At 28.3% G+C, this 17,778-nt stretch overlaps 1 protein-coding gene across 3 annotated transcripts in view; it reads right to left on the bottom strand.

Moving 5' to 3' along the window:
- LOC100166226 (serine/threonine-protein kinase N) overlaps positions 1-17,778 on the bottom strand; it is a 33,693-nt gene that overhangs the window by 14,909 nt on the left and 1,006 nt on the right. For 2 of the 3 annotated variants that reach the window (XM_003245390.4, XM_003245391.4), the window contains exons 2-5: positions 7,513-7,936; positions 4,176-4,288; positions 3,915-4,110; positions 1,085-1,239 (exon numbers count right to left, since the gene is read on the bottom strand). In XM_003245390.4, coding sequence (XP_003245438.1) covers positions 1,085-1,239; positions 3,915-4,110; positions 4,176-4,288; positions 7,513-7,936 — 888 coding nt within the window. The remainder of the gene's footprint in view (positions 1-1,084; positions 1,240-3,914; positions 4,111-4,175; positions 4,289-7,512; positions 7,937-17,778) is intronic. The other variant, XM_016805526.2, reaches the window with a different exon arrangement.

Below are 17,778 nucleotides of genomic sequence, written 5' to 3' on the forward strand. Positions count from 1 at the left end.
CTGCACTCGAACGTTTGTGCCTCTATAGGTATATTATATAATAATTAATATTGGTACATATCCGACTACATAGTATCCAAGGAAACTCGTCGAAGATCAGAGAAAATGTCCACAAAAATGTCTATATGCAAGTAGCAGTGGTCTATTATACAACAGCAGCAGGTCTGCGGTGCATCGACGATATCGCGAGGGATGAGAGTTTTGCTTGTTCGAATTCAACAATATTATTTAAGTAAATATACCTGTTATGTATAATACGTGTATATACGGCAGTGTTAGATGACGAAAACACGGTTTATCGTCATGCGACAATGGTTAATGTCGATAAACCGTCAATGATGCCTATAGTACCCGCTTGCCTAAAATATAGAGCGCGCGCGCGTATCCGGTCATTAGATGGAAAAATTGGTTCTATAGCCTCTAGGAAACATTGGTTTGTGGAAATTATGTAAGGTTTTGATGTTACGCCAAACGGGGTCGAATCGACAGAAAATCCTTGAATATAACGAAACGCGTCTACTAGGAAAACGAATGAAATATAAATGCATATTATGTGTATATATATATAATATATTAATATGTATGCAAATTATTGCAAGTGAAAAAAAAATATCTATACTCGAATTTTAATACGTTATGATGACATTCAAACTTTATCCTCTTAGCTTATATAGCTACATAATACATATTTTGTTATGGATACAATTATCGTATACGGTATAATAATCAGTTTTGTCTAGCTTATTGGTCTAAAAGTCATTTTTTTTCTTCTGCTGCAGCCCCCTTAATAAAGAATTATATTGGTAATTGTAAGTTACATATATTTGAAGTAAGACGAACATTAGAAATCTGATCCTAGAACAAAGTTAAGAGGACACATACCACATAACCCAAATCTCAAATAATATGTTATAAGGATGTCAGCGCAATATTTGATTTCTCTTTCAGACCCACATACGACATAGATAAAACACTTCCGTTTAAAATCGTTTTTTTTTATGGATTTTGAAATATCTTAGAGTAAAATCATCTATTACAAAAACTATCTATGTTGAAAATTTATATATAATTTTAAAATGCTTACTTCTTGAAGAGCTTTTTTTTCTGCAATTTTGGAACTTTGCAATGTTCTAATAACATTTTTGGCTCCTTCTACAACCGCTGCTTCAATTCTTAATCTATGCCGTAGCTCTGCAACACGTTCTTCCAATGGGGTTTCTAAATGTGACTCAGACTTCTCTAAAATCAAAATACCATAAAAAAAATTAAAGGTTGTACATTAAATACAGTCATCAAGTTGTTGCACATCATACTCATATAGTGATTAATAATAAATCAGTTTTAAAGATTTTTTTTCTAAATAAAGACATACAATCATAAGTAAAATTTCTAAGTTGGTATATTGTATACATTTTTTACTTTTTTTCTTAAATAAATTGGATAAAACTGTTAAATGAAATAATTTACTTATGAACTTAAATTCTGAATATTTTTACATTTTAAATTCTGAGTAGAGTATTGGAATACAATTATCTGTTGTTGTTTTTTGTGTTCACTTGTAGTATAGTAGAAAACAATTTCTGCGATCTTTATTTTTAAGATGATCTTGGGTAACAAATTTTTCTATACTCAGTTCATCGAGATAATGTTTATACTTAAGACATATGACTGGAGCCGAGGAGTGGGGATGTTGGTGGTTTCAGCAAGGTACGACACATTTCAATTTAAGCACAACCACATTCTCATGGTGAACAGAGTAAGATTGGTCTTTCAGGAGGTCAAAGGTAAAAATTCCAAGTAAATTCTTATAAGATTGATGAGAATTTGCCAACAATGCAATTTTTTATTTTAACATCAAAGTGATGACAATTGAATATAAAATTAGTAATTACTCAAGGTTTTCTTACTAATATTTGAAAAAAAAGTTTAGCGCATGCACATTTATTTTTTATAAGTTTTTGAAGTTCAAATTTTGATAAATATGGATATCAAACATATAATAACGGTATGTACACAAACAATTATTGTTATTTTGTTATAATTCAGTAATCATGAGAAATTCAAACATTTCACTATTACTTAAATTATATTTTTCTATACATAGTACAATTTTCAAATTATTAAGCTATTAAGCTATTTATTTCTATCACTTATTTAATTTTTTTAGATTTTTTTTTATTAAATAATGAAAAAAAATGCTGTCAAAAAGTTTGAAAATGTAATAGAAGGATCATCAAGTCAAGCTTATAGCAATTTAAAAATATTAAAAATTATAGACACATTATTGTTTAATAATTGTTTGAAGATTAAATTTTGACAAAATTCATCAAAATAACAAAAAATTTCAAATTAATTTGTAGTTAATTCATACATTAAACAACAAAGTTTGAGAATTAATACAAGGTTTAATATAGGTACGTTGTTCTTACAGAAACCAATAAATACAAATGCACATTTTTTTTTATAAACATTTCAAGTTCATATTGCAAGAAATTGGAAATTTAAATGAAAAATAATCATTCAGTTATTTTGTTGTATATCCAATGTAAGTCCAATAATTATTATTTGTGAGGAATTGAAACTTTTTCAATTGTGTTATTGTTTATACTTTATACCAAACCAACAACTTATAAACCTTTATTTTCTTCCATGTCCCAAACCTAAAAGCTAAATATTTTGCTAGATTGTGCCCCTCATTATAACTTTTAAACTTTTTTCCATAACTGTTCTTAAATAGTATAAATATTTTAACAATAAAGTAATTATTTTGTGTTAAAAAAAAAATGGAATGTTTTACTTTTTTAGTGAAATCATGTCTTTGTTTTGAGCTACAATTTTTTAAAAGCAGGTTTAAATTATTCAATGCATAATCTTAAATCTGCAGCGGCATCCACCTTATTTCTGTATTTATTTTTGATAAAGATATGTGAAGAAAGCTCTCTCAACCAGCTGTGTACTATTAAACAACAATCGGAACTTCATTGCCTTGTTAAAGAGTAGCTCATATTTGATTCTAATAAACGCTACCAACCATATTATAATATTATTATAACATTATACACATATAGTATTCTATAATCTAAAATTCTATACAATCTATAAGATAATTCAATAGTTATAGGTAGTTAATTGTTATTTGTGTGACAGGCATTTTAAATTTTTAATAACATATCATAGTGCAAAACAAACCGTTTAAAATCAAATTCAATATTTTTCGCCATTATCTATTTTTTTTGTGTATGCCTTAAGATCATCTCACATACCCTAGAGATTAGGAACCGCTACTTTATACAATGAATTTTCCAAATATTTAGACTAATTTTAAAATTGTTTATACCAAAAACATATTTATATTTTATACACACAGGTCTTTTTAATATTAGTATTTATTTACTGTTTAATAATAGCTATATTATTATGGTGAAATTATATTATAATATATTTAATTTGTTTTTGGCAAAAATTAGTTTAACCTACTCCATTACTAACCAATTACTTATACCAATATGAACAATAAATATACAATAAAATACCTTTAGAAATATAGGATAACAAACTGTCTTGGCTCAAAATCATAACTATATACAATGATTTCTGATTGAATTCAAATTTATTATATCCATTGAAGAAGTACACAATATGACACCTACTATAAAACAGTGAGTTACACAATGCCTATATAACCATCATCAGTATGATAAGCGTCGACAGCGCTCCCAGTGTTAATCTGTCTTCCCAATAAAAGATATTCATTTTTTTTTTTTATAAATGTTTTTATAAATTTATTTGAAATTTCTATAGTTTTAACAATTTAATTTATGTTGATCTGAAAAACACTAACTATAATACCTTATAATGTACATAATTTCCTAAAAATTAAATACCACTCTTAAGATAATTATAATTTTTCTAACCATGTTTGTTTTCACTATTCGATTTCATTTCTTCTTTTTGCTGTTTAGTCTGCTTTCCTTTCAAAATAGCCATTCTTAGGTATTCAATTTTCAGTTTAGAGTCTGATAACATTTGTTGGGCATCAGCTAATAACTTTTTATCTCGTGAATGGCCATTACTTAAACTTTGAATCATATTTTCAGCTCCATGTTTAACCTAAATAAAATACAATTGTTAATTGCACAAATAATTAAATTTAATGTTTTGATTATAAAATGTACCTTTAATTCTATATTCAGCTGTTTTTCTAGTTGCACTAGTCTGAGGTCACTCACAAAATTAGATTCTTGGACTTGGTTAGGTGATTGACCAACAAACTGCATAGGCAAAGAACCTAAAAATATAATTATTACTATACATCCTAAAAACACAATTTTTATAATATATCTTTTATATTTTAATAATAACAAAAACAACAGCCAAGTGTCAACTCATAACTCATTTACTCATTACACACAGTTTTAATGTATGTATGACATGTGTATAACATAACAAAATATGGTATACATGTAATAAACTAATAATCAGTATTTATGAAGGAATTTTTCAATGGAAATAATAACCAACATATTTTCTATATATTTTATTTTATATTACACACCCAAATGTTTTATTTTATTTTAACTAAAACCAAATATTTATAGTATATGTATAAGGCATCTAAATAATGGAGAACATTATAGATACATTGACTTGAGTAACTAATCAATAATGAGTATTATATATGACCTGGAAAATCATAAGTTTCTTCCAGAAGGATTCATTACATCTCTATTCTAATAATTACAGTATAAACTTGATGGTCCAGTGAATGCAATAGTCTGGGTGACATTAATTATTAATAGTAATTTGTATAAATCTCAGAACACAATAAACTTATGAAACAAATGTATCTACAATAGTTGTATGATTTAGGATCCCCTCCATCCCACATATGCTTACATCATACTGTACACGTTGTCTATTGTTAAAAATTGTTCAAAATTTGTTTGAAATTAAAGTTGTACCACTGACCACTCTAAAAATAATTAATTCACTAATAACTAATTGAATATAATTAATTTGCACATAAACGTTATCCAATTTATTTAATGGTTCTCTTTCTTTTTTTTCATTTTCTAATTTTGACACTAAAATAATTTCCATGCAAGCAAAACTCATATACATAAACAAAAATTGGTAAGAGAAATCCAAGACCTTACAACAATGTAAATAATATTATTGTTATTAACAATGAGCTAGTTTTTATTTTCTCATCACTACTTATATAATTTTATTCTAAAAGTTCAACAAAATAACAATAGGTAATTGCTTTCCGACCAGTCTAAAAATATTAAATGAGAAAATGAATAATATGTCATGGTAGACATTAAAAAATATCCTATACATAGCTTAACGATGAGAATAACAGACAAATATTTGGTGCATCAATTTAAAATTTAAAGCCATATGATAATACATTAGGGAAGCACTACATAAAACATCTATTCTCAAAGATTATACCTCCCTCTTTAATACTGATTGTTTACCATACTACAGAAGACGCATAATTCCGCAGTCATTTCTTTTTTTGAACTGAGTATAAATGAAGATGTTTTATACATAAACACGTTGATACAGATTGATTATCACTACTTTTAGAGGAATCATAGAGAGCTTACTACAAAGTTCATTATGATAATGATAGGTGTATTCTGGAAAACTTCTCATCTTAGGTATAATTTGGGGAGGTGATTGGGTGAGCTTAGAACTCCCAATTTTAAACTAGCCATAATTAAAGGACATCACAACACTGATTTTTTTTTTTTTAATTTAAAGTTTATTGGTATAATATTGTAGTCAAAATAATGAAAAATCTTTGGCAAAAATCGGAAGTTCAAAAAATGATTATTCAATGAGATAATGAGAGTTGATAAATAGCTGCGTGACGTCATAGAGCCAACGGATGAGTAGCCAATAGCCACCCGTGTTTTACATGTAAAAGTAGTTAAATTAACATCATAATGATTTTTATAACTTATGTATAATGATAGTATTTCTGAATTTATTTTCATAATCCCAAGTATACGTTTGCATAGTTTGTATGTATAGTATGTGCTTAAGACGATATCATGATTTAAAATTGAATATATCTTGTTATTGTATACATATTATAAATTATAATTAAGTAAAATTATTGAGTTCGCGACTCGGCATTCGCGTCATATTGCTGTATGAACCAAATTTTACGAAATCTACTATAATAGTTATATCTACTATGAAAAAACTAGATAGCTATATAGTATATCAAAATTATAGTCGCACCAGTGTTATAAACATAAGACAAAACTTAGTTACATAAAAAAAATTTAAAAAATATTATCTTTAACAATTGAAATTGATGTAGATATAATCTAGACACTTTTACACGTCAAACATACGCCGCTGATCAGACTTTGGCTCTATGACATCACACACATATTTTCAAACGCCTGTATCTCATCGAATAATTAGTGTTAAAGCTTGGAACCCAAACCATATTTCTTAGATAATGACAAACTTTAAATCTAAGCAAACTTGTTTTTAGTGTTGTGATGTCCTTTGACATAATGTATGCCATTCAAGATATATTATAGTTCTTATTTTATATCAATAAATTAATATGTACAGTACAAAGCCATTATACCTAATATATTTATATATTATCATTATTGAATGAGTGGTTTTAAAATATATGATTTTGCTCATTATACATATAATTTATGATAAGTCTCATTAAAAAAATAGGAGGGTATTCAAAACTCGTATTTTTTTTCATTAATATTGTGCTTTAGCATCTAATAAGGTTATTTTTAAATACTATTTTAATAAAAAGTTATAAACATCAAAAATATGTAACATAATATACAAATATAGAACATTTAACATCACAAAAATACAAAATATACAAAATGTAACAAAAAATAGATATTAGATCCCCTAAAAATGTTGTGCCGTTCATTCTTATAAGATTACCCAATTAACTCAAAAATCACACTAAAAACAGAAATAGCTAATCTATGTCATCATATTTTGATGAATTATTTTTACTGTATTTCATAACTATGCAACAGAAAACCACAACGATGACATAGACCACCAATCACTTTTAGTTAGTTATTTTATAACTTGGACCATAATTTTTACAAGAAATTTTGATGATTATACTCCAGCCCATTAGTCCATACGTAAACCGCGCATCGATACTGACGTACCCGACGTCCTCCGGCCGAATTTTCTCCCACTGTAGTGCCATTCCCACCACTCGGCAAACTGAATACAGCAGCTCATAAAAACACAGCTAATTAATTGCTGTTATGGGGATGTTATATGAATCTCCATATTGAATAAAAAAAACTCGCAAAAAACTCGTAAAAAAAATATGTTATAAACTATTGGCGATCGTTGCCGGCCGGCTTCCGATCGGTATAATTCGGCGTATGGAAGGGGAACATATGTGCAGCGACGGACGAGTTTTTACGTATGGACTGTCATGGGCTGTAGTATAGGTAATTGTACATATTTTAAATTTTTAGTTACTTGAAATAGGTCGATCTGTTGAACCATTTATTCCAGATGACTTATGAACTCCAGAAGAAAACGAATTATTTGAAGCACCAGAACACGACTGTTGTCCTGTTGCTCCATGGCTGAGTATGATATGGGATTCAAGTTCTTGCAGTTCTGCCTGAAGTTCTGCAAGTTTAGTGTTAGATTTTTTCACGATATCCGTAACATCTGACAATGATTTTCGATCCGTGACAACTTCACGCAATTTTTCAGCCCCTTCTTTGATTTTAAGCTCTCGTCGAATCTCACGCCTAATGGTTTCCTTCAGCTCATCTAATCGGGCAGGAGTTAATGCTTCGATGATCGACGGATCGTGTCCTGTACCATCAGTGTTTGTTACCAAACCATACTTAAAACCCAATTCATATAAAACAGGATTGTATAAATATTCACCCTAAAAAAATAAAATGTATTTATTATAATTTCATATTTAAAAATGTTTAATAATATTTCATTAATAGTTGATAAAGATGGGCAGTTTGTTTTTTATAAAATTACATGTGTTAGGAATCAATTACATGCCATTATTCAAAATATTATGTTGTTTAGTTATACCTATAAGCAAATTCTTTATAAAAAAAAAAAATGCTTATAATTGTTAGGTAGATACCTAACAGAAAGTTAATTACCTAATTTAAATTTTTAAACAATTTTAAGTTAATAATATATTTTTTGGTATTCTTGTCGTTTGCGATCTACCACACATGTTTCTATACTATATACGGTCTACCGCACACAGCACACCTGTTGTCTACCTATAATAACGATTAGACTTCAATGACGATTAAAGCTTTATCTTAACGATGTAATTTATATACAAATAATATAATGCTATAATAAAACCTGGGTCCAGCAATAATTGTGACTGCAGTCGTGAACGTATGAGAAAAACAGTTTAGTTTGTGCTGTAGTACCTATGTGATACGTTGTTCTGCAGTTTATACACTTTAAACCTCGCTTTAAACATTATGTTAACCAGTTAGCCAAACATTTCAATGTAATTATTCAAGGAAAATAGTAAATACCATAGCTTTTTTAAAGGAAAAAGGACTAATTAAAATTGATTATTCTCCTTGCGTAAAGTAGTTCACCAACCAAATTTTATACTTGCAAAGAACAGGGAAAAGATTGAACCGTGATATGATGCATTAAGAAAATCGCCAGACAACTCAATATGTCCGTAAAGGTAACACTTTTTTCACTTACAATGATAAAAATGGTCAATGTAATTAGTGGATTATCTTTGTCAAATATATTAGAGTTAGCTTATTATTGGTGTCTTTAAGTACCACAAAATACTATAGTAAAATTAAAGGGACGTGGAATCGCACAGTGCATGACTGAATGAATTTATGTCGTGACATATCGGTAGTTGCTTTTGAATAAAGGAGGAAAATGGGAAACAAATACCATTGTTCAAGTCGATGAATCTTCAATGCGTGGAAAAAGAAAGTACAACAGAGGACGATTATTAGGGGCTGATATTGCTATTGAAAATGTAGATGTAAAATGAGGTGAGCGACGAAGAGGAGCCTGATTTTAGTACCTAATCGAAATTATGGCAAAAAACATAGGTACTGGTCCATGGGTGTTAGGAATGTGTCAAAATATGAAAATGGTATAATCGAGGCAAAATACTTTGTTGTAGAAAAAAGAGACAAACCGACATTGCACAAAATAATTCAAAATGGTACAGAAATACACTCAGACGAATGGCTTGCATATTATAAGACATTGGAAACTAAAGGGAACATACATAAAACCGTAAACCATTCACAATTTTTGGTCGATCCCACCAGTTGTGCACACACGCAACACATAGAAAGTTTATGTGGAGGTTCAAAACTTTGAATTGTAAAAAAAATGCATGGTACATCACCAACATTGCTGCCTTCATATTTAGCGGAACAATGGTGGCGTCCAATAAAAATTATTATAAGAGAAAAAAAAATTAATTTTTCTTAATTATAAAAAAAAAATTTATTAGGTAAACATCAGTTTTAATTTAATTTAGAACAAATATCAAAAAACTAGGTATTTAAGTCTTAAGACCATAAACCTAAATTAAAAGTTTTGAAGTAAGTATAGTTAAATATTTGGTTCTATTAATTTACAGTGATTCTACAAGAGAACATCATCATTCACGTAGGAAATGTTTAGGAGAGAAAAAAACATTGGCAGGATGTGATATACGATGATTGTTAAATTATATTAATTAAATGTAAACTTTATCAGAAATATTATCCATACAATTTAGGCATCAAATTACTAGGTACTCTAATTGATTAAGCCGAAACATTTAAAAATAGTAAACTACCAGATTATTTCAAACATAATTAGTTACTTATGTAAAATTAGTCTGAATGAAGAGATAACTTTTATTTTCTTTAACAGAGAAATGTATGTAAATTATTTTTTAAATGTAATGATTTATCATATTGAAAATAAAAATATATGTTATAGATTATTAAGGTCATGTTGGTACCTACATATGTTCCCAATGACATTGAACATTTTATTTTTAGATAGCAATTTAAAATATTCAACTATCAACTCTCTGAAGATCGTTTTTGTCTTTCATATTATATAATTAATCTTTGTCTAAAATTATCTATGTTATCATCAATGTTAAATCAATTAACAATAAAAATCAAAACATGTCATAACTCATAATAATGGTTACTACCTCGGTTACTACAATAAATTTAGTGTTTACATTAAAAAATGTTCTTATAGATAATTTAAGAAAAAACAATAGATTAGTATTTAGTATTTACCTTTAACCCTTTCACTGCTGCACTATTTATCTACTGCAAACTGTGTATGCTACGTAAAATAAAATATTTACTTTTTGTTTTTAATTTTTTAAATTTTAATTTTTAGATCAATATGAGTTTTAAAAAATGTGAGTCAAGGTTTCCTAAGCTTGTACGGTTACAGGCAAATGAGAATATTATAAAATGCAGGGACGTTATAGTACTGGATCAGTGAAAGGGATAACTCTAAACCTATCTACACCGATTTTTTCATAAGTAAATAAATAATACAAAAAAGCAGGTTAAGTGGATGTCGCTGTGCTGTACAGTAGATTACAAGTGAATCATTGTATAATGGATTGTATTAGACTTGAATTCAATGATATAATATCATTGTATAAGAAAAATGATTCTGAGCGGAGACGGTTTGTCAGTCTGAATATTTTATATTGTTACTATTTATTTTATCATGTAAGTTTTTTTTTTTTTTCTTTATTAGTAATACACAATCTGTACACAAACGGCACAATAAGAGTATGAGCTGAGACACAATAAAAAAACATGAAATTATGAGCTAAGAAGCCACCCACCGATGACACTTATGTTTTTTTTAATTACTTGTTTTAACTTAATTATTTTTTTTTTTTTTTTAATTTTTTAATTTTTTTTTTTTGTTAGGGGTTAAGTAGGTTTCTACACCATTTACCCTTAAGGCGACGAGGAGGATTACTAGGAATGGTTAATGAAGCCAGATTTTTTACAAGTTCGTTTGGATGGGAGTTAAGGCGTAGGTGGAATCGTTTGTAATAATTTTTAGCTTCTTCCTGAACTGTTTTCATATGTAGGTCTTTATGCAGGGAGTGATTTGAGACATATAGTGGAGAGTTGGTAATTTTTCTTAATATTTTATTTTGAAATCGTTGAATTTTATTTAGATTTGATATTTTTGCGTTACCCCATAGCTGTAAGCCGTACGTCCAAATTGGCTTTAAAAGAGATTTGTAAAGAAGTAGTTTAATATTTAATTTAGAGTGTTTGTTGTTGACTATTAGGGTTTTGATTATTTGTAAACGGGAATTTAATTGTGAAGTTTTGGCTTTGATGTGGTGAGCCCAGGTTAGACGGCGGTCAAGAGTTAGGCCGAGATATTTAACGTTTGGGGATGAGAGGATCTGAGTACCAAACAGCGATACCTCTGGACATGGTGCTAATCTAAGTGTAAATGTAGTATGTGCTGATTTGGTTTGATTTATTTTAAATCGCCACTTTTTATACCAATCTTCCATTAATGAGAGATGGTTTTGTAGTTGTCATGTAAGTTAAATTAATATTATAATATTATAATTTTTTATTCGTTTCTATGGTGATAAGCAAAGCATTACAAATGAAAATCCCATTTTTAGCGTTTTTTCGTAATTTTTCCTGTGGCATTTAATAACTATTGAGGATATCGAAAAATGACCTCTCTAAAGTACCATCTAGATCCAATTTGCTAAAAGATAAAGGTACTTAATGTTGAAATCGAAGCACTCTTTCTGGTAGAAATTTTGTATACCTACAGGATATAAAAAAAAAAAATACACCATTGTAAAACCAATAGCTTCCTCACTCCGCTCAGAATCTAAAAATTAGTTTTATAATTTTTACATACATATTTTAATGTGAAGAACTTAACTCTAGTTTCTAATCCTTTCATCAATTAAATTAACAAAATCAATAAAAATCAATTGACATTAGTAATATCTAAACATATTATTAGGTTTGAGTTTCTATTTTAATTCTATTATTTAAGAGGATGTCAGAACATCATTTGTTTTCTCTTTCTGACCCACGCGTAACACAACAAATTTATGTTTAGTAGAACCAACTTTATATTGTTACTTTTAATATTAAGAGTGAATTCAGATTATCAAACTTTAAGCTAAGAACATTATCTGTGTGTGTCCCTGCATTGGCTTTTTTACAATATTTTAATTTTTATACAATTTATAAGCATTTTTTAATTAAAATAACTTACAGCTCATAACTTAAATAAAAAATTAAAATATCTTAAATAGTCAACGTATAGAAATAGGTAATATTCTTAAATTAAGGTTTTACAATAAGTGAATTAATTCTAATATTAAAAGTAATAACACATTGTTATACCTAACGTAAATTTGCCATGGTGTGCATGGGTCAGAGAGAGAAACCCGAGGAGAAACCAAATAGTGCGCCAACATCCTCTTACCTTAAGCTGAACTCACTGTAATAAGATATCAATTGGAAAATAATTAGGTAAACACTTAAGGCTGTACATTAAAATCTACTTAAGTGAGTATATACAAATAGGGCCAAGCTAGGTATACGTCGAGGTATATGTCATTAAGAGGATGTCAGCACACTATTTTTTTCCTCTCACTGAACCATACGCAACATAGACAAAACGCATTTACGCAGAATAGTTTTTTCTATGGTTTTAAGTAGTAATCTTATAGTAAAATCACACATTACAAAAAAGATTGAGAATTATATTTTTGAGAGAATATAACATATCGATTTGTCTAAATATTGTTTCAAAACAATTTAAATGTACAACATTTTTTGGTTTATTTTGAAAATCAAATACAAAGTTAAATAACAATAAAATATAAAATCGATTAGTCATTCCCTCTAAAATATTAATCTCTATATTTTTTTGTAATGGGTGATTTTATTCTAAGATTACTTAAAACATAGAAAAAATGATTCTGAGTAAATGAGTGTTGTCTATGTTGCATGTGGGCCAGAGTGAAAACAAATAGTGCGCTGACATCCTCTTAAGTTTATAAATTACCTATAACAAACAATTAAAAAAGTTTTTGACAAATTATTTTTGTCAACTAAACCATTAGTTTTTAAAAACCCTTTTTTACTATTTTCCTACCCTCTACTAAAATAATATTTTATGATAGGAAGACCACAGATATCATACTTATTATTACTTGTGTAAGGTACCTATTAGTATAATAACAATTAGGTAAGTTAATACTGATAAATATTTTATGTGCATGTAATAAAAGCAATGTAAAACACTAAAACTATATACATACCTACCTATAGGTAGATTGTAAATGTAATCTAAAATAATAATTAATTTGTAAAGTTAAACGTTGATACAGTTTTTAAAATAATATACTTGTGTTAAATTACATGGTAAATGTCATGTCATACAGTTAAGTAATAGGATATTACAATTAGCAGTAGCTGTTAGGATGGTCAACTTTGGTCAACACATTTCTATAATTAATATTTTGTAGGTAATTATTACTTTACATAGTACCTAGGTATCTTATAATCAATATTTTTTCTTATTTAGTAATTTTTAGTTAATATGACAACTCGTATGACAAGTAGCTAATAGCTGATAAATCAAGAAATAATTTCAGAAGTACAAAGACCCACAATTTTTTTACAGTACTTTAATATGGTAAGACATTTCAGAAAATATATAATTACAGGAAAGCAAACAAAATAATTAGGAACCTATATATTTTTACCTAACTAAAATTTAATGATAAGTAAAATAATAATAGGTACGTATGTTAACTATATTGAATATATGAATGTATGCAAATAACAAGTGTCACGATATATTTCTAAAAATAAAAACTACCTTAGTACCTACCTCATCATTGAGGGGTTAGCGTTTATACGCTATTATGAATTATTATAGGTTAGGCTACCCTCAAATTCTCAATTATATGATAAATTATAGAAATCTATTTTATAAAAGTCCATAGTTAGTAACATCAAGTTTAAATTTTTAACTGTTGGAATTTCCTAATTCATACTTTTAGATAGTATTTTTTAGGTTTTAATAATATGTATATTACAGTTTTAGACTTCAGTTAGATATTATTGCCCAATATATCTTAATATTAACTAACCTACCTACTCACCACTAATTAATGAAAAAGTAGGTGGGTACTTATTATTTTGTATAAATACATATTGTTATAGGTATTTTACTAATTAATAATACCTACGTAGTACATATCTATCTACTTTATTTTTATGGCAGTTAAACATAGAACTGTAGTATAGGTAATTTCCCAATATAAATAATAATGTTAACACCTATTGTTATACAGGGTGTCCCGTGAGGATTTACTCATTGCGATATCTCCTGAAATAATAGAGATATCGTAATTCTGTTTTCTTATTAAGACTCACAGAGGTAAGCACTACAAATAACTAATTTTTTATTTTTTTTTTATGTTTTGGTAAAAAAGTTAAAAAAATTATTTTTTTAATTAATTATTTAAAAAAATATTGAAGATTGCCATTTTGTAGAGTTAATTTTTCTGAAAATATTGACGTTTCAACATTTTAATTTCATTAATTTCCTGATTTTTAATAATTTTTTTAATTAATAAGTAAAACGGCAAAAAACCGGTTTTTGTCCGGGCGGCGAGTCCCCCTCTACGGCTAATAGGTAAATCCTCACGGGACACCCTGTATATAATTTTAAAAAGTAGAACATATATATTTATTATTTAGGCAAGTATTTACCTACCTATTTTAATTTTATTTAAAATATGTTAATAAATAGGTAGATACTCGGGTAGATAAGTAACTTGAGAGTATTATCAAGCTTGGCTATTAACGAGGCTATTAACTTAAATTCAACTTTAATTCAGTATGAAACATTAAAACTGTTCAAGGCGCCCCTAAAATAAAATGCTTGTGTTTATTTCTTATACCCCCCACTTTATACTGAATACCTGCCTACATTATTGAGTACAAAATAATACCCAAGATAATATCTACCTACATGAAATATAAACAGAAAATAAACAAATTGGTATAGATGGATTCAATGAATACGTATATTTTGTTTTGAATGTTATTAAATCTTAACTCGAATTGGTGCCCACTACTTCAAGTGAACATGAATAATACCTATACATTATTGAACTCTGTTATCATGTTGAACTGAAGATATTAAAGTGCCTATATTATAATAACCTAGGGTAGGCATTAAAATAATATAGGTAATATTATGTCACTCGACATTTCGACAACACCAATTTTCCAAATTTCAATCAGAAGTACAAAATACGAGACTAAATACCTATAAATTGACTCATCTATTGAAAACAACATTATTTTTCATCAATTCTCTATTTCATTTGAAATTGTAAAGGAGAAACCCTAACTATTTTCATTTTTTACAAATATAGGTAAGTACTCATCTTGTTCAAGAGTTGTTAGTATGCAATATACCCGAAAATATAGGTCCCACACAGCATTTTAATATTTCCCAACTATGGTAAAAATATTTTCAGGAAAACAATATAGTTGTCAAAATATTTGAAAAAGTCGGGTAAATAATAAGGAAATATTTTATTTATATTTTTTGGCCAAGAAGTTCACATTTGAAAAATATTTTTTAAAAAACATTAACAAAACATTTTAATCATATTTTTTCAAAGAACATTTTCATGGAAACCTTGATGGAAACATTATAAAAATATGAAGTCAACATTTTTGTGCAACCATATAGTCTAATATTTTGTTATTATGATAATAAAATATTTATATTTATATTATTAGTCAAATATTCATTATTCGAGCACTCCAAAATATTATCATTTCCCAAATGCTGTGTGGGGTACAATAAACTACCTTCCCAAAAATAAGCCTGTATCAATTATTTAGTTTATTAGTTTGATAGTAAACCACAAAACCCTCGACAAAACCCTAGTACAAGTATGCGTCTGCACACCAACCAAGCTTTCAAGTTGCCAAGTCAAGCTTTTGTAAATTTGATTTATAGTCCTATACACGTTGTATACTTTTTTTCCGATCATACTAAGGCATATTGTTTGATTAATAAGTATCCAAGACCACAAAAAAGTATAAGGTATGATAGGTATACGTGCTAACTTCATGAACATATGGTCTTGAAAGAGCTCCAAACATCTGGAGTAAGCGGGGGAGTAAGGCTTTAACTTCAGCTTATAGACTGACTGTAGGTAGTTCTTAATTTTTACGTTATTCAAGTTGGCAATATCTAAGCTGTTTAGTAACATTCATCAAATTCAATAACAGAACTTTCAGATTAAGCCTCGGATTAAGCATAGTAGTTTTTGACAGACCTAAGGCAAATAAATCAAGTAGGTAGGTACTGCGAGATAATTTTGATAAGAAGAAAAAAGGTATTAACTCTGGTATTAATTATTAAAAACGTACACATTTAAATGTTAACAACATAATATGCACTTCAAACAAGAGAAGCCACGGGGGGGGACAAGTGGCTGCCTATTAAATCTCTATGGGCACAATTGACTTATTCATAAGATTGTAATATATATGTTTTTATAAATACTTGTATATACAAATCGAGAGAAAAGTTATATAATTTTCAAAGAAAAATGATTCAAAAGCTTAAATATTGTTAATTATATAAGTATTAAAAACAAATGTGTTTAAATTAATGACTTAACTTAAATTAACTACCTACCTACCTATAAACTCAAGTTCTTAAAGAATTTGAAAAAGCTTTAGATATCAGTTTATCGGTCTACCATGTTAGTTCTTGGTATATAATATATAACAAGGTATATTATAGATTAACAAGCTATATATAGGCAAATCCGGTAAAATTATTCAGAAATATTTAGGTAACTACCCGAGTACCTACCTAACTCTTGGAAAACTTTTATAAGTACCTACGTTTGAATTTGTTTACATATATTATAATGTATTATGAGCAACTAGACATATACCTAATATTTTTATTAAATTATGTTCAAAAAATATAAATAGGTAGGCACCTAAGTAGACAAGTAGGTAGATGTTTAATTTACGAGTCAAAAAGTGAAATTATCCAAATATCAGTAAGGTATACACTATACGCTTAACTATAATACAATCCTACCTACAACTTTATTAACTTTGATTACTATGTATCTAGTACTGATCAAATTCGGTGGACCTATTTAACTACTACTATAATGCTACAAGAAACATATTGTAACTACATATCTAATCAAAAGGCAATCATAATATGTAATAGCGACACAATATTTTTGGACACAACAATCTTAATATGCTAACCCGATACTATGCACATGGCAGCAGGAGCGATTTAATGTTAAGAGACTAGACCTAACGCGGGGTACGCCTTGACATAGACAACAGAACAACAACAACAACAGTAAACACGGGTAAACATTTTGTAAACAATAACAATAGGCATTACAATATCATTATTATTTACAAACAAGGCGAGCGATCGGAGTGCGCGGCTAATGTTCGAGCGCTAGTGCATCGGCGTGTCGGTCTCGCCGCCAACAGGTGCGGGCGGAAAACGCAGGCCCAAAAATACCCGCTTCCCGCCGCACAACCTTGGAACAAAACGTAGCGTGATGCGTGCCTACAACTGCCTAACTGCCCAAATAAACGATTATTATGTGTATGCCACACGAACGAACAACACCACTTTATAGGTATC

This window comes from Acyrthosiphon pisum, chromosome A2, assembly GCF_005508785.2.
Source record: "Acyrthosiphon pisum isolate AL4f chromosome A2, pea_aphid_22Mar2018_4r6ur, whole genome shotgun sequence".
NCBI lineage: Eukaryota > Metazoa > Arthropoda > Insecta > Hemiptera > Aphididae > Acyrthosiphon > Acyrthosiphon pisum.